This window comes from Dromaius novaehollandiae, chromosome 1, assembly GCF_036370855.1.
Source record: "Dromaius novaehollandiae isolate bDroNov1 chromosome 1, bDroNov1.hap1, whole genome shotgun sequence".
NCBI classification, from domain to species: domain Eukaryota; kingdom Metazoa; phylum Chordata; class Aves; order Casuariiformes; family Dromaiidae; genus Dromaius; species Dromaius novaehollandiae.
The window spans coordinates 52568923-52595821 of NC_088098.1; the positions used below are offsets into that span (position 1 = coordinate 52568923).

The 26899-nt window shown below is 47.1% G+C and overlaps 1 protein-coding gene across 2 annotated transcripts in view; it reads left to right on the forward strand.

The window, feature by feature from the left end:
• Positions 1 to 26484, forward strand: part of MRTFA (myocardin related transcription factor A) — an 88697-nt gene extending 62213 nt beyond the window's left edge. Inside the window, exons 6-18 of one of the 2 annotated variants that reach the window (XM_064512067.1) lie at positions 10986 to 11041; positions 12242 to 12317; positions 12990 to 13151; positions 14400 to 14575; positions 15043 to 15198; positions 15639 to 15892; positions 16376 to 16547; positions 16841 to 17956; positions 18945 to 19103; positions 20267 to 20431; positions 21330 to 21506; positions 21882 to 21942; positions 22344 to 26484. In XM_064512067.1, coding sequence (XP_064368137.1) covers positions 10986 to 11041; positions 12242 to 12317; positions 12990 to 13151; positions 14400 to 14575; positions 15043 to 15198; positions 15639 to 15892; positions 16376 to 16547; positions 16841 to 17956; positions 18945 to 19103; positions 20267 to 20431; positions 21330 to 21506; positions 21882 to 21942; positions 22344 to 22843 — 3230 coding nt within the window. In that variant the 3' untranslated portion in view covers positions 22844 to 26484. The remainder of the gene's footprint in view (positions 1 to 10985; positions 11042 to 12241; positions 12318 to 12989; positions 13152 to 14399; positions 14576 to 15042; positions 15199 to 15638; positions 15893 to 16375; positions 16548 to 16840; positions 17957 to 18944; positions 19104 to 20266; positions 20432 to 21329; positions 21507 to 21881; positions 21943 to 22343) is intronic. The other variant, XM_026101690.2, reaches the window with a different exon arrangement.
• The last annotated feature ends 415 nt before the right edge of the window (positions 26485 to 26899 follow it).

A 26899-nucleotide genomic window follows, 5' to 3' on the forward strand; every position in this document is an offset into this window, starting at 1 on the left:
GTCGTAGAGAGGAAAGGCAAACGTTTCAACATTTTTTACCAAGAACACTTAATCTCACTTGAATACCCTTTCTAGCCCATCAGCCACCTACAGTAGGGTTATGTTTCACTGTAAAGTTAGCATGTTGTGGTAACAACTAAAGCATTTTTAAGCAGTGATAGAGGATTCAAATAACTGATTTGTATGCTTTGTTAATTCTTCTTGTTTCACTTTGCTTAACCTTTTATCAGAGTGGGATTTCTTAGTGGAAGATTAAAATTCTGAATTGCCCAAAGAAAAGAGGTGATGAGCAATTCTTCGTCTGCATCTGACATACCTGTGATTGACCTAGGTGGTCTGCTTCCAGAAACAAGAATAACTGAGTCTTCATATTTATTCAGGTTTTGGCCTATTTTCTGAGGCCCTTAGGAGAGGACAGATAGTGCCAGCAAACAAGCTTTTGGGCTGTTCGCGTTTTTTTAATCATGCAGAAGTGATTTTCATCTTCCCCATCTCATATACTAGCTAAATAATAGTTAGAATATAAATACGAGAAATACTAGCTAAATAAAAATGGCTGTCTGTGTTTGACTCTCTGAACTCTGGCATGCTGTAAAAGAACAGTCAGAGGCTGTCAGTTTTTAGTGTCAAATTTAAAGATAAGAGCTATTGCAAGGGTTTTTTTTGCCAATATTGAACACCTAGTTTTTCTGCCCTTGAAAGCAATGTTTAACGCAGTAGCTAATACACATCTCAGTAGAAAGACACGTGGGAAATATCTTCAACTAAAACGGCAAGAATTTTTAGGGGAAAGACATTTAGCCAATGCGGCAATACTCTGCTTTGCAAAATACGTTGTGCTTTTTCTGTTTTGCAAGGTTTAAAGCTTCATGTGTCCATTGTTTTATCAGTCTGGAGTGTGATCTTTGGCTACTAGTTGCAGGCATGAAATATAGCCAAGCAGGCAAGGTTGTCATGTGGCACAGTCATGCAGGAAAGCAGTGGTTCAGGATGCGACCCGAAGATCCACCCAAGCGGAGCAGCAGGAGTGAATTCTGCCTGGCAGCGTGCTTTGTGTTTGCTCTAGAGAGCTGCTTTATGAATGTCTGAAAGGGGACGCAGGTGGCCTTGGCAAAGGGCATTACCTGAATCGAAAGCTGAAAAGAGGATGGCTGCGGTACAGGGACAGACTTTCTGGAGCTGCTTTTTCACTTCAGTATATTTGGTGATTGCTAGCTTTTGTGCCCAGATCCAACTACTCTATGTTTGGGTTTTTTAGAACGCAGCATATGCAGATGTATGTGGAAAGCAGACTTTAAAAAAAAAAAAAAAAAAAAAAGTGCCATCCTCTCCAGCATACAGTAGTAAGCCCGTGTCCTTGTAAGCTTTCTAACTTCTGCTGGCAGTTCAGTCTTTTTATCCCATGAACCCTCTTAACTGGTCCTTGCTCTCTTGTGGCAGCTTGTGCAGGAGTTCATCTGACACCATTTCTCTCTCTCTCCACTAGGGCCAATACAGATTTCTAATGTTTCAGTGTTGCTTGTCATGGCAACCACAGCTGTCTGGTGTAAATCACTTAAAATGACTGCAACCCCTCATGCTGAGTGGCTAGAATTTAATGGTTAGTATTGAATCTACAAAGGAGAGATTTCATGATGTTTTTGTAGTTTGATGGGTTTTAGAGGCGGCTGCACTGAGGTGTTTTTGTGCTATAGGTTTGAATTAGCAACACTCCAGTGCCGTTTTCTCCTTGGACGTGCAGTCGTCTAGCGGCTTGAGTGTATTTTTGAATACAAGATTTTTGAATCTTCCAGTACTGGGTTTCAGATACTCCTAAGGAGAGAATACTTCATCTCTTGACTACACCAGGGGACCATGTCATAGTTCAACTGCGCCACGTCACGCCGTTAGGAATGGGTGCAATACAATAGGCAATATGACGACCACAGTCTCATTAGGCCTCTGTTGTCACTCACTACTTTCTTTCTAGCCATAAGGTTAGTGGAGAGAAGTTAGTATTTGTCATAAATACAGTGTTCCCTTTTTTGGGGGCTGTGAGACGTCACTTAGAATTAATGGAACTTGGAACTAAAGGAACTACAGGAATTGCCATTTACTGGGGACGCTTAGAACGTGATTTTAGGATGCAGAACAGAGGTCATGTCTTGGCCTATCCATGTTGATTGTCCTCCAGGCAGACCTTGTAACTGGCTTCTGCTTCCAGCGCAGCTATCACCAGAAGGAGACAGTAGTCTTTGAAGTACTGATTTCTGTAAGGGAAATGCATGTAATTCTGCTTGCCAGCTGGTCGTATATGGGTTGCTAAAGTTAAACCACGTCTGTAGACTTTAACACTTCAACTCCAAAATTTGGCCGTCTGTCCATGGTTGTGTTTATGAAGAGTAGCTAAAAATACTGCTGTTACAGCCTTTGCTCAAATTTTTTCTTAATTTTTTTTTAATGAAAACTATGCATCTACAAACTTTTTGCGTAGATCTATATTTAATATTTTGTTTCATGTGCATGTTTTCTTATTAAGCTGACAGATTTAAACATGAAACTTCTCAATCTAATATGTGGGGCAATAGTTGAGGCAGAGCTGTCATTTGTGGATATTGTCAGCTCCCGATTCCTGCTGCAGACGACGGCTACAACAGACCACGCTGAAATGTGGTCAGGAAGAAACAATAATTTTAGGTGCAATCCTTCATGTCCAAACAATATTTTATCTTATACCTAAAGGCTGTTATATAAGATGAACTGCTATGCCTATGTGGAGTTTTACTGATAGAAGCGTGCCAGTGCAGCTCTGCAGTACACGTTGGAGGATTGCTGTCTGTTGTATTTGAATTCCAGATAACTCAGTTCCTTTAATCTCCTGGAAGTGCACTTCTTGTTTTACATGTGTGCGCTATGTATCGGGCTCTCATCTTTCTCTCGCTACTTTACGTATCAGGTCTTGGAAATGAGGGTCCTTATATTTTCTTAAAGAATTTTCGTAGTACCAAAATACGAATTTATACTTCCCAACCATCTAGTGTGTGCTATTCTGCCCATTAGGGACTGCTTCTCCTTTTTATCCTTTTTCCCATGTAACAAGCTGAGATTGTACTTTCATTTAGGATAAGGGGTTAAAGACAAACATATGGACTGAAACTGTTGCTCCCAGGTTTGTTTAATAAAATGTCCAAACTCAAGCTTTTAAGATACAAAAATAACTTTTTAAATACTCGATTTAATCTCTGAAACCCTGTTATTTCCTGGTTCATTGTGTATAGGCTGGAATCTCAAATCTAGAGGCTATAATGAAACTTTCGGTGTACTCGATGTTGTGTACTGGGAGTAAGACCGTGACACTAAGTAAGTATCATAAAACAAAGCTTTAGAGGGTGGTTCCAGCTGTATTTCTGTTAGTGGCTTGTAGCACAGAAATCTGTAACTGTTTTATTTTCATTTTGTCATTCACCTGTAATCTTTATCTCCCAGGAATTATTTGCTGTTTCTTCTCTCTTTGATCTCCTCTCTTGAAGAACAGTTTCAGTGCCATGAGGCTGACTCCAGCTATGCAGAAGGAGTCTATACATTTAAGCTGAGAGCCTCATTAGGACAGGTCTAGTAGCTGGGCCTGGTTTGTTTATATTTTAGATAGTTGTATGTGTTTGTTTTCAATGCGTTTATGTCATCTGTCTCTAACAATGGTTTTAGTAGGAAAGTTCATTGTGCCAGTAATAAAAATGTGCTGTTTGCCCTTTCTGAAGTTAGAGTAAGAAAAGGCTGTGCTCAGGGTTCAGTAGGCTGCATTTAGTCCTCGATCCCTGCAGCAGTAAAGCAAGATATTTAACTTGGCAGGTTGTTTGCCAGAGAAGCATAATCATTCAGAGGAGTAAAAGCTTGTATGTAAAACAGATTTTTTCCCTTCACCTTCCTACAGGCTTTTTGCATCCATTGCTTACTTTTAAGTTGGGAATGGTCTCTCTGTTTTCTTCCTTTTCCTTGTATCTCTCCCAGTCTCGGCACTTCTTAGAGTTGTCAGCAATGTTTGCAAAGGGGCAGTTGTCCATCCAAGAAACGGATAAAAAGTCTGATCCAGGAGTGGATGAACCAAAGGGGTCCGTTAGAAGTTCCTTATCTTCCTTGTCCTCTTTCTGCTTTCTTTTACCTTTTTTTTTTTTTTTTTTTTTTTCCCCAGTTCAGGTTTTAAATACTGTCCTTTGAATACAAAGAGTTAATGGATGCACAGAGTGGGTTATGCGTTATCTGTATTTGCTGTAAATGTTCTTTGAGACGACACTGTAGCAACAGTCACTTATAGATCTGATAACCGTTACCGTGGGTGACAATTTCCATTTTGCTCCTAAAGAGAGTGAACTTTCTGAGAATTTACATGTATCTCTTGGTTCATATTGATTCAAAGTTGGGCTGTGAAAAATCTTAGCATTTTTTGTCAATACTGTTGCACGTTCCCTCATAGCGGCAAACACACGTTTCTGATACTGTCCCGCTAGCAGTGTGACAGCTCATTCTGTGCGTGTGATCCCATTTTTGAACACTGCTAGGTTTCTCTTCCATGCTCTGAGAAGTGCTGTTTGGAAATGGAGTGAGGACTGAGGGAAGGAAAGGACCGACCTCCCGGATCTGTGGTTTGAGATTTGTGTCTCACCAAATGCTGCTTGGGGAGCCCCACCCTGAGCTGACAGAGGAAGTCACTGAGCGTATTTGCAACGCTTTATCTCATCTTTTTACGAAAGCATAATAAACAAGAGAGAGAAACTAGAATCCTGTTCAGAGGAGAGGTGTGCAGGCACAGCAGTAGGCCTGCCCCCTTTCTGAATTCAGTCAGCATGTCTGAGGTTGGTTTTGGGTGGGACACAAGCCCCTTTTAGGCAATCTAACTGAAAAGTGGAATACTTGAAGCAGTATTTCAAATTTAGCTATAGCCATCACTTTCTACAAACACTGGATGTTGTCTGATCGTCTGACTTGGGGTTCAGATAATATGTTGTTCTCTACAATAAACTAGATAGAGTAACCAAGGAAGGCACGCTTGCTGTCTCTCCCCTGCCTGCCTACAGGTCTGATAGAAACTAGTTGAGAACATCTTTCAACTGCTGTTTTTACCCAGTCGCAGAGAGGAGCCTTCAGTGGTGATCTTACCAATTTCAGGTTTTTCAGCCTCTCTTCATCCCAGAATATTTGAGCTGCTGGGGTCTGTGTTGTGCCTTTTGTCTGTCTATCTTCCTTTTATTTGGCTTCTTGTAAGTCTTGGTGTCTTCTGTGGGCTGCAAAAGCTAGTGCAGGGTGCAGAGATACTTTGACCTCTCTTTCTCAGCAGTTCGGTCAATCCCTTCCTCTGCTATGTTTCGTTCTTAGAGTGACTGGATTTGGTTCTGATTCCAGTTATTTCTCACACTAGGTAACAGGAACTTGAATATCTTCATATGACTATCTTTGAAAGCTCTGCAAGGCTTAAACTGGCTTTTGTGTGTTGCCGGGTAACCCCTGAACAGTAACTGTTTGGACCACTTTGCCTAGCTTTTTGTCTCTTCTCTGGTGTCAGAGATTTGGGGTTGATTCCTGGGCCCTGATTGCCCAGAGTCAGCGTGTAGATAGCAGCAGCAGTCTGATGCTTTGCAGCAGCAGCAGCTCCTATCATTCACATGCTGCTGTCCTCAAAATGTGACTTGGACTGAGGGAACACTGAGGTTATACTTTGCAGTTTTGGACCCTTTCTCATAGAAATTAAGACATTGGTTTGAAGGGAAGATTAGTGGCTTCCTCCTCTGTGTTTTGTATGGGAAGACATGCATCATCCCAGATGTCCTCTGTGCTGTTGCTGCGTAACTATGGAGGTTGGATGGAAGGACGATAGTTCCACAAACAGAACAATTTTTGAAGCAGGGTGGAGGCACAAAACTATTGGATTGTTCATCTCGAGGGTGATTTCTCCGAGGTAGCTCAGGGTGTGACAGCAGATCCTAATGCTTCAGGAATTCTTACAAAAAAACATCAAAGTGGTCCACAGCAAGTGCCAGAGGGAATAAAAAAGCTAGAATGTATGTGGCAGGAATTTCTTCAGATTCCTGCTAGCCAACCCATCTGTGGTAGGAAAATAATATCTTGCTGTCGGCCATCTAAATGTGAGGGATATTAAGCCCATCCTCATAGCAGTAGGGGTTGCAAATAACTGTTCGGTTGTCCAAGTGGGACAAAAGTATTTACAGCTCTGTCAGTGAGGGGCACCTGCTGGAATGTGCTGCCCAAACCACTTTCAGTGACAGTATTATCCCTTCTATTCTACCGCTAAACCATTTTTAGTGCTTGTTCAATGGGACATGTTGCTGACAGCCATTTGTAACATCAGGCTGCTTTCCCAAGGTAGATGGGACAGTCTGCAGACGCTGAGGCTGTAGGTTAGCAGGGTGGGGGCTCCTGCTGCAGTGCTGGTTTTGAACACAGCCTCTCGTTTCTGACTTTGTCTGGCAGTGCAGTTTTTGCTCAGTTTTGCTGATGCAATTATTTGCGGAGCCGTGCTGTAAACTAGATCAGTGTACTGATCCAGGTTAAAATAACTCTTTCAAAACAAATGTGATCTGAGGCCACAAACTGTTTTGTCAGCATAACTGAGGGCTAACATGCTTTGTCCCAGGCCTAGGTACAGGAGTGAGGGCAGAAAGTGCGTCCTCAGGTTATTAACGATGAAAATAACATGCACGTATAGGAACAAAATCAGAAAGGCAGCAAAAGTGATACATAACTAGCAGGGGACAGTAGTATAAGTTACTTTTACATTCTAGAATACCTCAGTAGCAGAGAAATACCAAAGAAAACCTTTTCTGCATATTGTGGAAAACAAAAGCTAGCAGCCGATGCTACTGTTGTATCTGGCAAGTTTTTCTTTCGCTGGCAGCACCATTCCCAGGTGCTCCCCCCAGGTTTTGGTAGCAAAGCTGTTTGTCAGTCAGGCAGTGAGCCAGACCAAGAAATCAAACTGAGTTAAATAACACCTCTTCTTGGGGAGGGGGAAGAGGCATAGGAAGGAGGTGGAGTTCTTTTTTAATAACAAATTTCTGGTCCAGTTCACTGTGCGGGGTGAATACAGTTGAAGCATCAATGGAGAGGCAGGAATGAGGGGGACATGGGGGAGGAGGAAGGAAATCATTAACTTAAGCTGGACCTACCACCAGAATAAATGCTTGTTGAATTACCTCTTCAGGAAGTCAGAATGTTTAATGCCTTTTTTCACTTCTTGGGTTTAGCGAGGTGCTTGACACCGGCTCGCCTGACATTTTCATAAGCGAGCTGGGAAAACTCTAAGCTGGATGCAAAATTGGTTGGAGAACAGCATATGGAATAAAGGCTTGCTGTCAGACTAGGAGGGTGTGCTGAGCAGGGCTTCTGGGTGGGATGGGAAGTTGGCAGGCCCGTGTCTGACACTATTCAGTATTTTCAGGAATTTGATTTAAACAAGGGAATAGTATGTTTAAGCTTGCTATTCATTAGGTTGTGAGGAGGACAGGATTGGGACGGACAATATTCTTGAGAAGCTGGAGAAAGAATATGGGGAAAAAAACAGACAAACGTGAAGTTTCTGCATTTTGGTAGGGCTAGTCAGTGGCATGAGCTCAGGATGGAGGATGACTGGCTAGATAGCGATTCTGCAGAAGAGGTTTGGCCTTTTGTGGTTTGTGAGCCAAACACAAGTGAACAGTGTTACACATTTTATGCACACAAAAAAAGGCAAACATCCAGGACAGACTGGGACATATGACTGGGCAGTGTTGTGAGATAATCATTCAGCTCTATTTAAAGCTGATAAAGTCTAGGCTGGAACATGTGTCCAATTTTAGACACTGTGCTTCAAGAAAAATGTGGATCAGTTGGAAGGAGTCCAAAAGAAAGCGATAAGTGATCAAAGGTGTGTGAAACTTTATCTATAAGGAAAGGTCGAAGTAAGTGAATTTGGTCATTTTAGAGAGCAGAAGATATTAGGAAAATTGAACATTTCAAGTGCATATGGATAGATGCAAAGAAGAGAATAAGTTGTTTTCTGTGTTTACGACAGGTAAGGCAAGGAGTAAAGAGTATAAACTGTAGGAAGGGAAACATAGGTTATAATTTCTCTGGGGCCATAATACTGCATTTTTCATTAGAAGTCTTCAAGAACAGGTTAGACAAACTTCTGTCAGGAATAGTTTAGTATATTTTACCCAGTCTGAGCAGTCAGAAAGGATCAGTTGCTTGGAGTCTCTTTATCTCTGTTTTCTGTTGCCGTAACTGCTGCTGTAGGCACCGAGGGCAGTGGATGGGAGTCCTGGGTTAGCGGTAGAGGTCACGGCCCTGTGCCTACCTCCACGCATTGTGCTGGAGGTTACCCCTGCTGCTGGTCCGTCAGCTACGCTTCCCATTTGCGTACGCAGCCAAAATGAGCCAGAATACCTGATAGAGCGGAGCAGAGTAGGGCTTTGTCAGTACGGATAATTTTGAGTGAAATGGCTAAAGAAGCGCTCAGGTGAGCAACCCAGCAGGCGAGGGGAGAGGAGGAATTACTCAACGGGGATGAGCCCCAGGCGGCAGGAGCTGGAGGAGGGTGCGTGTCCGCACTCTGGGCTTCCTCGTAGAGTTAACTCAGGCTCTAAACTAGTCGGTGGCCAGGCAGCCTGTGCCGTACAGCTTCGGCTGGCTTCCTTGGATACTGTTTTTTCCATTTGCTGTGGTTAAGTTAACGGAGTCATTCCACAGCTCTGGGCTCCGCAGTTGTTTCAAGGCCAGGAAAAGTGTGTGAGGCTTAGTGAAGTTTGGATGGAGTACGATTTTACAATAGACACCTGCTTCTGATATGGCAGCCCCATCCCAGATTGCTGAGGGAAGCAGTGAAGGATCTGTGCCCCCTTGACATTTTCAGAGGTTGTCCTCTGTCATGTTGCCAGCCCGGAGAGATACCAACCAGTGCTTGTTTCCAGGGGACGAGTCAGGAGAGAGTGAAACTGTTCTTTGGAAGGTTCTTCCCCTCGCGGTTTTGCCTTGCTTGCTATGTAGTGTGTATTCGCTTGGGGAGACGGAGGGGTGGTCATTTTTTACGTGGGGAATCTTTTCTTCTTGCTTCGTTCCTCTGTATTCCAGATTTTTCCCGGACTACCTGTGAAATCAGCTGAGCTGCTGCAGTTGACTTTCCTGACCGTTTGTTATGGTCAGGAAAATGTCACTTAAAGTTCATGTGGTGCCTCATACTGACAGCAGATGTAGGGAGGAAGGGGAGAGTAAAGAATTACTGCAGTGCCGGCACATTCTAGCGCTAGCGAGGTTTCAGAGCTCAAAATCAGGCCTGCTTTGCTTGTCTCCTAGGTAGATTTTTGTATTGATTTATATATTACACAGTATCTTTGCCCAAGTGTAGCTGAGCTTAAAGAAGCTTTAATTGCACTTTTCTATGATATGCATGCAATGAAAAAAATGCGTGTTGAAGTGCAAGCTCATGCCTGTCCACAAGCAGTCTGTGTGGCTTGAAAACAGTGCTTCCCAGTACGATTTGCTGCTTGCCATTCATCAAAGTGTGATGGTCGGACTACCCAGGAATTGACGTTTCAGCTAGCCAGTGAATTCTTTTGTATGCTATTTTTTCAGTTATTGTACAACCAGTTATTTTGGTTCATCCCAATCAGTGCACTCCCATTTGCCAGTTTGCCTAACTTTCTCTGGTGATTTCTCAATAACCAGATAATATGAAACTATCTTTAATCTGAATGAGAACCATTTGCCCCATCATGGTAGGGATCTGTATGCTCATGCACTGTGGTTATTTCTCAATTTACTTTACTTATTCTATAAATTATTCTTCATTTATTTCTGTAGTCTGAATCTCGTCTGACTGCACAAGTTTAGATTTCTGACTTCAGAATACTTGCAACTTGTCTGTACAGCTGAAGTTTTTTTTAACTCTGCCGTTCAGCCTGCTGGTAATTTAAAAGCTCCATCAGGCAGTTTTAAATATGAGTATTTCAGAAATATGAAAGAGGATGAGTTACGTTCCCTTTGGTCTGTTGTGAATATAAACCAAAATATGATTGTTTTAGAAAACAAGCCGCTTGCGGATTGGGGAGAACTGTGAGCAACTAGTGACAGTTCTCATTGCTGACACAGAAGTAATGTCACTCCCTTTTCCCAATTTTACTGTGGGATGTGAGCTTTGGGTGTCCCACAGGAGCCAGGCAGAGTGAGAGATTCCTCCAGGGTTAGTACAGTCCTGGACAGCAGAGGATCAGTTTCTTAAAACATGATCCATTTTGGCTCTGTTTGTATACGAGGCTGAAGAGGGAGAGGAGGCCTGTTATATGGAGAGCTGCTGTTAATTCCTCAAGTCTTGCTTATCTGTCAGCAAACAGATGAACGTTCCTGTCCAAGCGTTCCTGTTCTCAGGATAGTTTCTCTCTTACATGTAGGAGCAATATACATGTCCCACTGTGCACCTACTGAATTCGTAACCAGCCCATGCATGTACACAAAGCACAAGTGCAGATTAATGCAAAGCTTGCAGCTTCCTATGACATTACATGGTACTAGAGAAGATTTACAGTTCATTGGGATCCTCTCCCATCCTTCCAGGCATTTCATGTACCTCTTCAGTGTTTCAGTGCCAGTCACTTACTTAAGGGTCCTGGATGTTTTACTCCATGCTGAAGCTTGTAAAAGCATTTGTTGGGGGGCTATTTTTGACTCATATTCTTGGGGCCCACCTTGTGAACAGTGGTCAGTTCAACTGGAAATGCAGCCCATATTATTCTTTTCAGCAGCCCACAAAAAGTGCAGCTTAGCTCCTATAGGTCCCGTGCTGTAAAATGGAGTATGTCAATTCATACTGCTTTATAGCAGCTGGAGATCTGGTCCAGTGTGTTGAAAGACGCAGAAGGCAGTTGCTGCAGTGTGTTTGTTAACTTCGTTGGCCTGAAAGGACATGCAGTGAAAGAACTTAATCATTGTAATTCATTCTCTAAATGTTTTTCTCTCAACAGCTCTGAAAAGTCCAGCTGCATTTCATGAACAAAGAAGGAGTTTGGAGCGGGCCAGGGTAAGATACAGTATGCTCTTCAAGATTTTGAGGAAGTCAGTAGTGGTAGTTCTTATATGTTGGGCATCCTGTAGCTGCCAGTGAGGTACAGAAGGGAATCATTCTAATTCTGGATGCAATACCTTGCTAAGCAGCCAGAGCTATGTTGGGTAGGGTGTTGTTCTTTGGTTTATATGCAGTGGTGGTGGTCTCTGTGAACAAGTGCTGCCTAAAAGCCATTGAAGACAGTGCCTAGATTTTCGCCAGAGTCATCTTTTTGGAGACCACTGATGCTCTTCTTCCCCACCATCCATGTACTTCACATGCTCATTTTTATGGTGTCTATTTTGCCCTAAAATGCTCCTACTGTGCGGATGCCATGGGAGTGGGCGATTTCCACCTTTGAGCAAAGTGTATAGTTTCTCTGTTACATACACATGCTCTTGTTTATCTAGGGCACAAGAAATTGAGGATTTAATAGAGGAGATCCCCAAATCTTGTGAAACACTGAAGTCATACAGACTCCTGGCTCTTGAGAAAGAGGAAGCCAGGCCTGAAATAGGCGACACACTTCACGCTGCACCTTCTTCTCAAACTGGCGGTTTCTTGATGATTTCTGTTCCTCAAAAGGCCTCTGGGGATAGCATTTTTTCTGACTAGCCTACAGAGAAATAAAACCTGCTATGGCTGTTTGGCCAAGTTTCGTTTTAAAAATGAAAACAATATTAAACTAAAGATACAACAGCTGTAGTTGAAACCTGTCAGGCACTGTTAGCACTTTAAACTCTGCAGGACTGAAACAATGCACTTTGCATAAAGAGCAGTGTCCCTGAGTTTTTTGTTTCTTCCTTCTTTTTTCTAAAAATATAATATAATAATATAAACAGAAAAATCTTGAATGTCACCCTGACACAAGCTAGTGGTGCTGCATAAAGGGAAAAAGAGGGCTTCAGCTCTTGAGGATGTCCTTTCCTGTTTCTGTTGTGCAGGGCCAATGGTGCACTCTTACACTGATGGGATGTACAGTAGAAGGTCATCTTTAGAATAAACTCGTTCTGGGGGTGCTTTGGGACAGAAGATATTTCCCTTTTCTGTTCAGTGTTTATTTAGAGCTTAGTAACAACTAAAAGTGGTTTGTCTCTTGTTCATGCTACCCAAAATTACGTCACTCCTGTGTCTGATCAACTGAAATCGGTTCTTGCTTGTCTGTTTTTGCTGCAGACAGAGGACTATCTGAAACGGAAAATCCGGTCCCGGCCAGAGAGATCAGAGCTGGTTAGGATGCACATTCTGGAAGGTATAGCATACACTAAGCAGGAAGACATCAACAATAAACTTTGTTATAACTACTTGTTTAACAGCTTTCTATTTTGCCTCTCACCCCCAAATCTTTCTTTTAATTAGGAGTAGGCAGAAGGTCATGTTTGCTGCATGGTTTCTTGGGAGGGATTCATCTCTCCTTGCATGGTCTTTTTGATTTTCAGAAGAATTTGTCACGTAATCTCAAATTGTGCGGTTTTGTGCAGCTGAGCAATAATAAAATGGAATGAGTGTGGATTGGTCTTCTGATAAGAGAAGATACTCTAAAGTATTCAAATGGGAGTGAGGAAGATTTGATACAGTGAATATACACCTCAGTTTCAGAGAGGAAGTACTCTGCTGCTGCTGAGTACCAAATCTTTGGACACAACTGAAAGGGAAAAGATGAATGAGAATCAAGTGACATCAGTCTGAGCGCAGTGAATTTGTCCTATTCTAGAGACATGAGAGCTATTATAGTTACCTTGTACATAATATCTGTAAGATATGTATAACATTTTCATATTGTTTAGTTATCTATTGTTATCTACAGGGATTTTTTCTGTACAGTTATCTACAGTTACCTTTCTGAATAGAGGTGAAATACTACTGAAGTGCATAGGTTGACGATTGCTGGACTGATGCCATTTTCTTTGCTTTCCCTGAGCAGAGACCTCAGCTGAACCCTCCTTGCAGGCTAAGCAGCTGAAGCTGAAGAGAGCCAGGCTGGCTGATGACCTCAATGAGAAGATAGCGCAGAGGCCAGGTCCCATGGAGCTGGTGGAGAAGAACATCTTGCCTGTGGAGTCCAGCCTGAAGGAAGCCATTATAGGTAAGGCCAGAGGAGGACTGATTTTTGAGGGCGTTTCCCATAGGTGGCTGTGATTTTCTATTAATTCACCTGCCTGCTCGAGGGAATACAGTCTCATAGTCAGTCTTGTTTTCCTGTGTCAGAATCACAGCCTTTCAGCCCCAAGGATTTGAAAAGCAGAACTCCTCTTGGCTCAAATAATAGTACAAAGACACTAAATTAGAAGTTCTGTGAACATCCCAGAATAGTGTGAAACCAATCCCAGACCCTCAAGACTTGAAAGACTGTTGTAGATTGCATTCCCTAGATTCTTTCCTTAAAAATCCTTGTCTGTGTATAACACGTCAGCAACCTTGGTCTGGGAAAACCCACTGACACTCAGAGCAGGGAGAGGAGACAGGATATAAACAGGTGTGATGTAACAAAAGCTGTCTGTGGACTAACAATCTTCAGAAGATTCAACCCCTTTAAAAATAAACCAGAACAGATGTAAATCGTGCCAGCGCCATTCCAAGGGCTGAAAGGAATGCCTTCCCGCTGCCTGAACAGTGCTCTTTCCCATCTCCTCAAGTTGTGCAGTCTGTGCTTCAAATGCACACAGCTATTTTAGAGACAAATGGAACACAACTGTGAGCAAAGCTGCATATTTATCATGAAAAAGGGAAAGGACAGTGATGTGGGAGAGCCTGCCTTCACTATTGCACAAGAAATAGTTGAGGAAGAGAAAGAGTGAACTTGTGAACCAGAACATTGGAGATGTGGCATCTTTCTGACTTAAAGCATGTCACATCTCTCTGGATTTCTGTCGTTCCTGTGTTAAGTGGGAGTGATAGTATTTTCCTGCTTACCAGGATTTGAGATAATTTGTTGCTTGTGGGACATGTAGATAGATGGAAATACTAATAGCAGCCAAGGCCACCACTTTTGACTTAGTCCATAGCCCTTGTTGCTTGCAAGATTTAAGTTCTCAATTTGAGCAGTGTTAAGTAGACTGTTTTGTACTTCTGACCTTCCTGCTGAGAGGCAACGGAAATGCCTCACTCCAGTCTGCATCATTTTATTATTTTTATTACACTGATAGCAGAGATGAATATAAACATTTACAATGGGTTCAGTCTGGGCTTTATTCTTCCATTCTTACCTGGTGCTTTAAGCACAACTCAGACATTTCTCTCTCCCTGCCTTCATTATCTTTGTGAAACATTTAGTGTCAAGTGAAATAGTTTCTTACTCCACTTCAAAGTTCACAATCGGTGTTTGTGTTTGCAGTTGGACAAGTGAACTACCCAAAGGTTGCAGACAATTCCTCTTTTGATGAGGACAGCAGTGATGCCCTCTCCCCAGAACAGCCAGCCAGCCATGAGTCCCAGGGCTCTGTCCCATCGCCAATGGACTCCCGGATTTGTGAGCCTCTCCCTAACACCACTGGCACATCACTAGCTCAGGTGAGAATGCAATGGCCTGCTGTGGTGCCCTGGAGCTTTGCAACTACTGCTGATTTAAAAAGTGAAGCCTAGAGATCTTTGAAATGTCACTGCTGGAGAATAGTTTGTGAGATTTCATAAGGGGTCTTAGCTCTGTGTGGTGTCGGTGAAGCCCTCTGTTCAGAAATCCCCGAGGTGGTGAAGCGGGGAAGGGGGGAGGGCAGTGGTTACCGGTGATGCGGCCTGTGTCAGTGTGTGACTGTTTCTGGCGGGCAAAGGTGAAAGATACAGGTGTGAAATTTTGATTTGTTTTCTGTCCTAAGTAGTTGTGCTGCTTCTCAGGGACAACTGAAGCAGTGGGTTGAAGGAATCTTAATTAATGGCCTGTAACCTGTGCTGCTTTCCATTAAGTGGACGCTTCTTGCCACTCTGTTAAAATATTTCTCTTCTCATTAGTGTATGCCTCATGCCCTTTTCTGTTCCCCCAGGGTACATCCCAATTGCAAATTAGTGCAGACTCCAGTGAAACGCTTTTCCTGCCTGAACAGCCACCCCCGCCTCTGCCACCTCCTCCTCTTCTGCCTCCTAATCTTACCAATGGAGCGGCTCTTCCTGCTGCCAAGCCCCCACCAACGCTCATTAAGGTACTATTTGGACTGATTTCTTGGTTGCTATAGTCTGAAAGAAATTAAGACGGCTGTTCCGAGGAAGGGTTGGGGTTGAAAGTATTATGTTAACAGATGCTAAGGAAGGAAGGCTTATTACTCTCTAGTGTCTTCCTCTGACACTATTTGTGATGTATTTAATCAGTCAGCATTATTAATAGAGATGATGAGTCTACATTGGATGGACAAGTGGTCTGGTGTACTGGGAAAGATGAATGGCCTTCTGTCTGTGACCTGCGTTCTGGTGCTATGTAAGCTGCTGTGGATGCATTGCCAAAGTTAGAGAAGCATGGAGAGACCCTGAGGTTAAACGTGGAGAATTTTGAAATAAAAATCCCAGCTTGCTTTCTGGCTTACATGGGTGCTGTGTTATTGCAGTGTTTCCATTCTTATTTGTTTCCTTCTTTTTTTCTGAATAGCAAAGCCAGCCCAAGTCTGCTAGTGAGAAGTCTCAGCGCAGTAAAAAAGCCAAGGAATTGAAGCCGAAAGTCAAGAAGCTTAAATATCATCAATATATCCCCCCGGACCAAAAGCAGGACAAAGGAGCTCCTCCCATGGATTCATCCTATGCCAAAATACTGCAGCAGCAGCAGCTCTTTCTCCAGCTTCAGATCCTCAACCAGCAGCAGCAGCAGCACTACAACTATCAGACCATCCTGCCAGCCCCACCAAAGTATGTGTCCTATATGCCACCTCTCTGCTTTGGCACCCTGTTGTGCTACAGGTCGCTCAGCACTCTGTTAGTTCTGCCAGTGGGGAAAGCCCTAACTCTTAGGAAGGACTTGTTCTCCCAGTCCTGTTATCAGACACGTCATGTTCTGGTTGTGAGGTGTGGGAATTGGGTGTAACCCACTCAATTGTGTTGGGTTATGGTGGGCCTCAAAAATGACTGGTGTCGGATGAATCAAACAACACAGCTCAAATGAGTTGGTTGACAGAGTAAGGGGAAATGGTATAGTCAAAGGCATTGGTGTGTCTTAACATCTGGGGTGGCACCAGTGGCACACGTGCTTCTCTGCCGGCACATGCTTGGAGACATATATTTATACATACATACATATATATATTTATCTCCTTGATGGACTTCTGCTGCGCTGAAGGCCTCCAGTGCTCTTCCACCTCAGTTGTGATGCCTGTTCTTTTTCTTTCCCTGTAGGCCTCCAGGTGAGCAGCAGAGTGGTACCAGTGCCCCTGCAGTACGCAATCTCTCTGCCACAGTCAGCACCACATCTTCAGTATCCTCCGGTTCCAGTGGGCTGATGCGACAAAACAGTAACGCTGCAGTGGGCAAGCCAGGCCCTCTCCCTGCCAACCTAGATGAGATGAAGGTAAATGTTGGTGCTGCCGTCAGCGCTGGGAAAGTGCACAGCCCTCTTTTTGCCACTGTCAGCAGAGCAGTGGAGGTTGAATGAAGTGGCTGCTGCAGAGCAGGGCTGAGGTGGACTGACAGGAGTTTGTGATAACAGGCATTGCTACCCTGCAGTGTGTACCTGAGATGCAGGTCCGTTGGCCTGCAAGGGGTCAGTTTAGTCCTTTGCCTCATGATTCTGGTAGCTGTTAATAGTTGTTCTCATTAGAGCATGTGTTCTCTTGTTGTTACCACCTCTTTTTCCCCGATCAGGTGGCAGAGCTGAAGCAAGAGTTGAAGCTGAGGGCCTTACCTGTCTCGGGCACAAAGACGGACCTGATTGAGCGTCTCCGAGCTTACCAAGAGCAGAACGGTGCAGCTGGCCAAACAGCCCCTAATCCCAAACCCAGCACAGCAGCCATTCTCCCCAAAGCTGCCGAAGTGGTGGTGGCCTTCCCAGCTGCTAGGCTGAGCACAGGGCCAGCGCTCGTCACCACTGGCATTACACCAGCAGAAGTAGTTGTGGCTACAGTCACCAGTGGTGGCGTGATGAAGTTTGGCAGCACAGGCTCAACTCCCCCTGTTTCTCCCACTCCTTCTGAGCGCTCACAGATTAGCACAGGGGATGAGAACTCGGCCACCGGAGACACCTTTGGGGAGATGGTGACTTCTCCCCTGACCCAGCTCACCCTGCAGGCATCTCCAGTGCAGTTTGTGGTGAAAGAAGAAAGCTCCAAGGCTGCCTCCTGCAGTGTAAATGCAGCACCCAGGTCAGAGCGGTGCAGCACCAGTAACAGCAGAGATGCAGAAGTTCGGGACAAAGACCAGATGCTGCAGGAGAAGGACAAGCAGATAGAGGAACTCACCCGCATGCTGAAGCAGAAGCAGCAGCTGGTTGAGATGCTTAGGCTACAGCTAGAGCAGGAGAAGCGCTCTCAGCAGTCACTAGTGGCCCCAGCTGCTGCGGGAGAAGGAGCAGCCCTTCCCTCCAACCCAGTAGCATTCGGCATCCAGGTCAAGAGCGAAAACGGTTTCTTAAGTTGCCAGTCTGCAAAGCAATCCAGTGGCCAAACAGACCAATTCAGCCCTGCAGCAACCGCTAGCCAAATGGACACTTTGGATCCAAGCGCAGTGCCAAAGAAAGCCGTGATGGTGAAGCAGGAGGTGCCCGCCGCGGAAGCAGAGCTGACGTGCCGGTCCCACAGTCCGCGGCTTTTTCTTGGCCAGCAAGGGAGCGCCCTCAGCGACCTCATCAAGGGCACCCCTCCCCCCACCCTCATCACCGACTCCACAGGGACCCACATCGTCCTCACTGTGACCAAGCAGAGCACCGAGAGGCAGGGCCTCTCGCCCCACGGGAAGGCGGGGAGTAGCTGCCCAGCCTTGCAGGTAGGCGAGCGTTGGGTCACTTCCACGCTGTGGGCAGCTGGGTTCCTCTCTCCTTCCTCCCACTCATTGTACAGGGGTTCAGGTTACCATAGGATGACTTCACATGTTGGAAATTCAGTGCAGTAAATAGTAAAAGAAAAAGCTGGGTTGCTTGCTGTGGTGGCTAATAGTTTTGTAGCTTTGTAAAACGGAGCAATGTAAGCAAATTTCCAGCAAAAAGATTGGAATTTGACACTAATGAACCCTGTACAGCAATGCATGATTGACTTTGTACATCACAGGCTGTTAGCGTTCTTCCAAACGTATGGTTGTGCCTTTTTTCAGGCAGGATCTTGGGCTTGGTGGACTAGTGTTTGCTGCCACATCTCACTCTCACCTCTTGTTCTTTAATGGAAAGATTGTAGTTGCAGTGCTATAGATTGTCTTGTCTGTTGAGAGCTGAAACCAAACCATGGGGGCAGCCTTTTTGCTTTTTTGACTGCTCTTTGTTTTAATGTGTGTCATTCTGTAAGTGTTGGCAGAGTCTTTAGTAAGAGATGATCTACTGTTCCCCTGCTGGCATGAATTCAGCACTTAACAGAAGTGTTCTGAGTGTTTCTTCCAGGAATAGATAAATATTCCCAGACTTTATGACATAAGTCAAATCCCAGCATCTTCTGTGGTATCAGAAGAGATTTTTATTGTCTACTGCCACATTTCCTGCACCTTCTGCAGAGCAGTTGGCAGTGTTCACCATCAGGCACTGAACAGGCTGCATTTGCTGTGTGTCAGGTGAGATGGGAGTCGGTTGTCAAAATACAGGCATCCTGTGCCACTGATTCCCACCTCAATCTGATTTCTCTGCTTGGTGAAACTGAGAATGACTGACAGAATTTCCTAAAGAATAAAGAGTGAAGAAAAAGGATTTCATAAATCCTTTAAGAAACCTAAGCCTTGCTCCATGTTGTGTCTGGGAAATAGCTTCTCACTGATATCCTTTTCTTTGCAGAGAGTACAATCATCGCCCTCTAAAACTTCCAGCCAACCGCAGTGTCAGCTACCTGCAAACACCCCTCAGCAGCCCACACAGCAGCAGCAGCAGCCCACGCAGCAGCAGCCCACACAGCAGCAGCAGCAACCCAGAGGACTAAACCAATCTGTCAGAAAGGTAGCTTGCCACCTGCCTGTATTTCTTCCTGGTTTCCTTTGCCAGCTGTCAGGGTTTGTAGCAGTGGTGGGAAGGGAGTACACGTGCACAATGCAGGTCAGAGACCATCATCATGGCAAGAGAGATCTCACAACCGTTTCAGCCACAGCTTGCAGTTGCGTGGGGCATTTGGTTTTCAGCTTGAATGTGGCAGCAGAAGGGGTACCTGGTGTAACATCTGCATTCCTCTGTATTCTGCTGAGCTAGCTGTGCTCACCGTCAGCTCTTCAGGTTTCAGGAGCACTAAGCATCTGTGAGGTGTTGCCTGAGGGGCACTTGTGGAGGAGATCTGGAGGCTTTACAGCAAAGAGTTCTGGGCTAAACCCTTACAATTTACTGCCTTTTAGTCCCACACACTGGACAGAAGACCAGCTGGTGTTTTAAGCAGGTATTTTCTATTAGCTGAAAACCAGGAGAGGCCAGAATGGGCAACCTTGGTTTGCAGTAGTGCCGCCTACTCTTGAAATATTGCTGCTTAAATTTAAAGGGGATTTCTGTGTGGAGAGAGCCTGCCAGAGGGTAGTATGGGCGGTATGTCTGCTATTGAAGGTAGGATATGAGCTCTGAGAGGGGCAAAAAGATGCGACCTTTTAATGTCCAGTCCTGATGAACCTTGCTGAAATTTCAGTTCCTGTGCCTCGAGCATACCTGCTGATTATGTCTTTGTGAAGTGCAATGCAGTCTTAAGGAAGAGAGCACCTCCGGCTTTACCCCTTCTCCAGGTGACAGCTGTGAACAGACCTTGCTCGTGCTTCTCCTCCCATTCTAGCCCAGATCAGGGATGACATAGCTCTCTCTATAACATGTAGTCAAGATAAGACACAGAAAGATTATGAAGAGTTTTTAGACCTTGGACGATGACTTTTGAGTCAGATCCTGAAACAAACATGAAGACAGTAGTTACTTCTAGTGTAGTCACAATGTTTTGTCCTGTCGGATAGGCACTTTGCAAAGGGTCAGTGCTTTGGGTCACTTTGAGACCTCTGGTGAAATGCAGAAGGGGAACAAAGGCACCTTTCTCCCTCAGGCTCCTTAGACTGTTGGCAGTCTGTGCCTGATCTTAGCTCATGTGCTGTGGAGGCATCTGTAGTGACTCTCCTAATCCTTTTGCCTCCCTGTTGTAGGGTCAGAAGCCAGGCCTGCAGGTGGTCCCGGGGCAGCTGCCCCACACCATATTGTCTTTCTCAGCACCTCCAAACCTGCAGCCCTTCTTCCTCAACGGTTTCCACAAAGGGTCCCTGAAAACTGGTGCTCCTGGCAAAGCCGGCCAACCCAGTGTGCCAAAAAAGGTACCCTCCCAGCAAATCCCAGTGGCCTGTGCCACAACGCCAGTTTCCAGCCCCTCTCAGGTGGAGAGAGCAGACCCCAGAGCAGCTCTGGGGTCGCTCCTGTACACCCAGGTCACAGAACTGATTGAAAGTTTTCCAGGGAAAATGGGATGGGGAAGAGAGCAACATGTACAAGTATTTGGGACTGGAATTCAGCTAATGTCCAGGATTCATCGCTTCAGTGGAGCAAGCTTCAATGGGGATCACTGATAGCCCCTGTAGAGGCAAAGGCCTGATCCATGTTTTGATATTTCTGATGGGCAGTTGCTTGCTGAATCATCTGGTGAAGCTGAGTCACCAGCACCACTTCCTGCAACATTTTGGGTTTCCTTTGGAGGTCTCTGGTGCTTCTGAGTGCTCTGATGCTCCCCGCCCACCTTCAGGCTGTGATATTTGCTGCTAATGAAGCCTGACTGTCCCCAAAGCAGGCACTACAGAAAGTGGTGGGTAAAAGATAGAGGCTAGCCTATATTGTGCAGAGTAGGTTGGAAGCAGTGTGGGAAATGCCCTTCTCTCTCCAAAGTATTAGAAGAATCTCCCACTTGAACAGACGAAGCTCTCCCCATCCAGGAGCAGTCTGGTGGTGGTTTGTGGCATGTTTGCTTTAGCGTTAGAAAAATAAAGGTTTCAGCAGAAGATTTCAAGCTGTGATTTGGAGGGAAAATCTGTCTTGCTGCCCCACAGCCAGGGCTTAATGCATGGAATACACGGAAGAAGCTGGGCTGTTGGGAGCAGAGCAGTGCAGACTTCTGTGCAGCACCCGCCAAGAGAGGGGATGATGGTCTCTCAAAGCAGCTGTGAAACAGGAAGCTGATATGGGCTTTCCCCCGCTCACTGCTTCTGCCTTTGTTCTAAACAGCCCTCGTCACAGCCTGGCTCTCCTGCTGCCCCTTCCCCATCCCAGATGGACCTGGAGCAACAACAGCACCCGTCGCTTTTTGGAACTCCTCCACCTCCTCTTCCTGTTCCCTCGGTCCCGATGAAAGAGCCTCCAGGCTATGAAGAGGCAATGAAGCAACAGCCAAAAGCCCAGGAGGTGAGAGCAGTTCTTTCCCCCGGCTTCCTTGGAGAGCTGGTCTGGGCAAGTAATAGGGAATGGAAACGCAGCAGGCCCTTTCTAACTGAGCCTTCTTATCTGAATTCCTTCTGGAGGGAATGGGGAGGATCCCTAACCACAGGTAGAGATCCCAAACCACTCACTTCCTGATGAGTGTTAATGTAGCAGTTGCTAAATATACCTTCCTAGAGCCCGGGGTTATGGAGGAGTCTGGCGCCATGCTTCTGTGCGTTTTTTCTTGCTGGGTAAGAGCCCAGTCCCTGGGGTGAGGGAGGAGAGCCAGCAGCTGAGGGGGCTGCTGGAGGTGGAAGCTCCTGTGATAAGCAGGAAGCTGATCTTGTGCTCTCTTCCCAGGAGAATGGCTGTTCCAGCCAGCAGATGGACGACCTGTTTGACATTCTCATCGAAAGTGGGGGTAAGGAGGCAAAACCCGTAATGAGTCTGGCTTTGAGACTGGGGAGTGCAGAGCACTGAGGGGATAGTGCAACATGTATATCATGACCCAGGCCTTTGCTCCTGTAGCGTCTTCGGCATTGAAAGACAGATATTAAGGCACTGAGGGACATGTCAGTCAGGCATTAGTATCTCATAAAGCTTCTTGGTGGCTCTGCTGCACTGGATCTGGGCACATCTCTTCTGTGATACTGAGGAGAGCCAAAAACCCATAAGCATGCTGAAGGGCTTCCTTAGGCCAGTTTGTGGTCAGCAAGGGCTCAGGGTGTGGGGGTCCTCGTTGCCATGATGGGCGGGAGGGATCTTTCTTGTGAACGGCAGAGTTTTTCCTCACTCTGGCCTGTGTGCTTGTTTCCTGTACAGAGATTTCTGCTGACTTCAAGGATCAGTCATCGCCATCCGGGAAAGAACCACCCGCAGCCCCAGCCGCCTCCTCGCCGCCCAGCAGCCACCATTCCTCAGAGCTGGCGGTGCCAGTGTCCCTGGGGCAGCCGGTGCCCGTGGGCCGGCTGGAGGACTTCCTGGAGAGCAGCACCGGCCTCCCCCTCTTGACAGCAGGCCACGACGGGCCGGAGCCCTTGTCCCTGATTGACGATCTCCACAGTGAGATGCTGAGCAGCTCGGCCATCCTGGACCACCCGCCTTCACCAATGGACACCTCGGAATTGCACTTTGCTCACGAGCCGGCCGGGGGCATAGCCCTGGATCTGGCTGAGGCTAACTTGGACAGCATGGACTGGCTGGAGCTGCCGGGAGGGCCTGTCATGAGCCTGGCTCCCCTTAGCACTGCTGCTCCCAGCCTCTTTTCCACAGACTTCCTTGATGGACATGATCTGCAGCTGCACTGGGATTCTTGCTTGTAACTCTGTGAGCAGAGACTGAAGGGAATGGGTGTGGGAGGGCACGGGCACATAGTGGGGGGAAGAGGCCAGTCAACCAAAAGATAAAGAGCTCCTAGTATTTGTACTCCTCCCCCAACAGTGACCTTCCTGCGCGAAGCCAGCAGTGGCAGCAAGGCAAACCCGCTGCTCGAGTCACTGCGGCCAGGGCAGTGGGCAACCGGGCGGGCTGGGCAGGGAGAAGGGCTGCAGGGGGGCAGGCTGCAGGAGCTCTGGGGCTGGCAGCCTCCTGCCCTCTTGCTGCAGCCCGGACCCCGCTGGGAGCTGGGGTGAGAAGGGAGCCAGCGCCTGGGGCAGGATGCCACAGGGCGGGAGCTCCCTCGTGCCTCGCAGCATGACGTGGTGCGACTGGGCCTGTGCCCCCCTTGCCGGGAAGCAGTGCCTCACTCCGTGCTGGGATTGACAAATAAAGGGGGTTATGCTGTCCTGGGACAGTTGATTTAACGGTTGTGGAAGGGGATTTTACCTCTGGAGCGCTGTGTAAAAGAGGGCTTGCTGCTTGCAGGGCTGGGGGTGCAGAAGGGCTGCTTGCTGCCCCGCGTGCCGTCTGTAAGGGGCAGGTCTGGTCTGCCGCTGGGCTGAGCGAGGCATTAGGCGGAACAGGCACCTTGTCCCAATGTAGCCAAAGGGAACCAGGGTTCCCCACCAACGATGGTAATTTCTGAGCTGGTTTCCCAACTATTGCTGAGCTTGGCAGAGGCCTGCCTACTTGTGACACTTGCTTTGGGCTGCAAAAACAGATTTTAAGGTGCTAAAATCCAGGTCCTTACATGTTATATCTGTCTTTTGCTGCCTCAGACCTCTGGCTGTGCCTGGAGTCCAGCCTTCAGGCACCTTTCCGTGTGGCTTCCTGCTCATTCCCAGTCAGGCCACTGGTGCCAGGCTCCCCCTGGCTGTTAGTAGCCCAGTATGGGGCAGGGCTGAGTGAGGCCACCGGCCTGCGGCAGGGCTAGAGCCAAGTAAGCATCCGCGTGCCCTGGGTCGGATGCCGAGGGGCACAGCTAGCAACAAGCAACATATCATTAGGGGCCGTGTGCAATTTGTCTCTGGCCTTCAGCTGTGCTGTCGTCTCCCTGTACGGCACATGGCTTGGGGAAAGGAGCTCCTCACCCCCGGTCTGCCCTGAGCAAGGAAAAGGAAGACACTGGGCGAAGGGCGCGGCTTGGCACAACACAGGGCCTAGCTCAACAGGGCACAGTGAAGGGTCCTTGCTAGAGCCTGAAACTAAGTGACAGGCAGCAAAGCTTGGTTTTGCTGCAGGAAAACCTCTGCGCTTCCCACCTGGGCCCCAGGGTAGAAGGCACAAGCAAATGTCTGCATCCTGCGAGCTGCTGCCCTCTGCATGTGCTGCTGCTGCCATGTAAGTTCCCTGAGCTGATGCCCAAGGGTAGCTGCTGGCTGTTGAGTGGGAGGAGGTTGTGCCCCAAACCCCTGTAGGGATGTGACAGTACTCCTGCCTGGGCAGTTTTTTGCTTTGGAAATGCGGGGCTGCGGACCTCTCTTGTGCTGTTACTCCTGTCATTTATAACTTCCTTCTGTGTTTGTTGGTAGTAACTCACCGCCGTACTTACCAGGTGGGCCATACCCTAGCTGCACCCCGTGCAGCCTCCTCTTGGCACAGCTAGCCCTGCTTTGGCCCTGAGTGGTGTCGGAAGGGGAAGGCTAGTTTTGGGGAGTGGGGTGTGTGTGTGTGTGGGGGGGGGGGGGGTGAATTAATGCAGAATAAGGCTCTGGCCCTGCTAGTGTCTCCTTGATGATATTCCCCCCAAACCCCCCGAGGGCTGGCGTGCAGGCCTCATCGGGGAAGGGGCGCTGGAGGCCTGTCGGTGCCTCTGCTACCTGGCAGGGGCAGGTGAGCTGCCAGCCCTGCACTTAACTCTCCATCAGGAACTACCCTGGCAGCTGGGTGGGATCACACCAGAATCACAGCTGGGGAGAGACTTCTGCTTTCCTGAGCCCTGTTTAGTTGTTAAACGTGGGGAGTAAATTTCTTAATCATTTGCCGGGGGGGGGGAGCCTGCTGGCAGCTTCCTTCCTTTCTGACACCCCCCACAAATATAAGCAAGTCACGCAGCTTCCCTTGCAGTGTGTTGGAGGTGAGGGGTGCTTATCAGCCTCCACCTCTCCCCCTTGATCGGTCTGGCCTGGCCCTCCCACACCTCTTTCGGGGGTTGTGCCCTGGGTGTACTTGGGAGTGGGAGCTGGTGCCCAGTGGTGCAATAGAAATTGTGTTACAGCACTGGGCTTGGGCTCTCTGTATCAGGTACTGTTGGAGACAGGGCTGCCCCCCCCCCCCCCCCAAAACCCCCCCAAGGCAGCTGCCCAGCATTGTGGGACAGGGTGTGCATAGGAGGCAGGTGGTTCTGGACAAGGGTCCTCCTGAATGGAAGCGGGGAAGAGGTGTGAAAAATGAGGCGGCTTTTCTTTTCTTTTTTTTTTTTTTTTTTCCTTTGGTCAAAGGAGCAAAAGCAGCTTCTTTTAGCCCAGAGTGAGCAGCAGCCCCCACAACAGCTGTGTGACCTTTTTTTGTACAAATAAGTAATTACAAAGCAGTGACTAGTAAATAAATAATAATTAAAAAAAAAAAAAAAAAACCCACATTCAAGTGCAATGATATCCTACAGGAAGGTGGGAGCACACCAAGTGCAGGCGTCCCCTACCCCTGCCGCCTCCTGCAGTGCCTGGCCCTAGCTGAAGGGAGCTCCTCAGGGAGCGCTGGCATGTCACAGCGACAGTGAGCAGGAGGCCGTGTTGGCTGAGAAACACAAATGCCAGGTACTGATTGTGCCTGCCTGTGGCAGCCCCCCACCCCACCCCAAACCATAGATAGGCTGATGAAGAAAGGATGAGCTCACCCAGATGCGCTCTCTCACCTGTACCCCAACACCAACACCTTGATTTGTGAAACGTGTAGGAATTGATTACATTTAATGTGCCCAGCACCCTTGAAATTGGCTGATGGGCTTGAGAGCTTTCAAGGAGCCAAGCCAATACAGAAGTGCAACCCTCATTGCCTTAGGAAACCAGCTCATCTGCCAGAGCCCCTCTGCACAAAGGCCGCCTGCTAAGAGAGCGAGTGTGGCCATGTGCTTTGGGGGGGGGAGGGGGCGGGGAAAGCAGAGTGCCTCAGCCCAGGAATAATTAGAATGGTCTCCTCCCCCCACGGTGCTGAGAGCATCCTGGCACAGCAGCAGGTTCGCCCAGTTCTCTGCTTTCTTACTATTATTTGTTTGAATAATAGTTCAATAGGTCTTTGTTGGAAGAGGTACTCCCCTGGACATACATTTTTGCACCCATTGGGAAAAACAAAGTTCTGCCTCTACCTTGAATGTAATCCTGAATCTTTCTGCTGTAACCACTACTTGTTTGTAATGTGTATTTGACTAGCACGCACTCTCCCTTCCACTATGCAGCAAACGGCAACAGGTGATCAGCACTGTCTGAGCTGGACAGTGTTGGGGCAATGGATCCAGAGCGAGTGTTCAACTGGAAAAGGACAAGAGTGACAAGTTAATGGGGGAGAGAATGGATCTTTAAATTGAATTATTTTTTCAGTTACAAATATTTGAAAAAAAATCCATTTTATTAAAAAAAATTGAAACAGCCATGTGCTTAAAAACTTTTCTCTACTATACTGGTGAGAGGCCTGGGGCTGCTTTGCTTTTTTATCTATATGAGGGTGACTCAGTCTTTTTCAAGGCCTGGGGGGGGCAGGGGGGGGGGGAGCTTGACCAGAGGTGCCCCATCCCTTCTCAGCTGCAGGGAGATTCCCAGCATGTGTGGAAATTACCTACCCTACAACCAGAAGTTGGCCTTACGGTAGGAGAAGCAGGGTTAGCTTTTAAAAACCTCCCCCTGCCCAGTAAGCTGGTCTGGCCCTGCCCCCAACTGTACAGGGAGGTGAAGCTGCAGTCTTCCCTGTCTAGAGGCCGCACTGCTGGAACTACTTTGAATGAAAACACACTAATGTTCACATCAGTAAATACACTGTAGCTTTTTCTCTTCTGTGAGCTTGGGCTG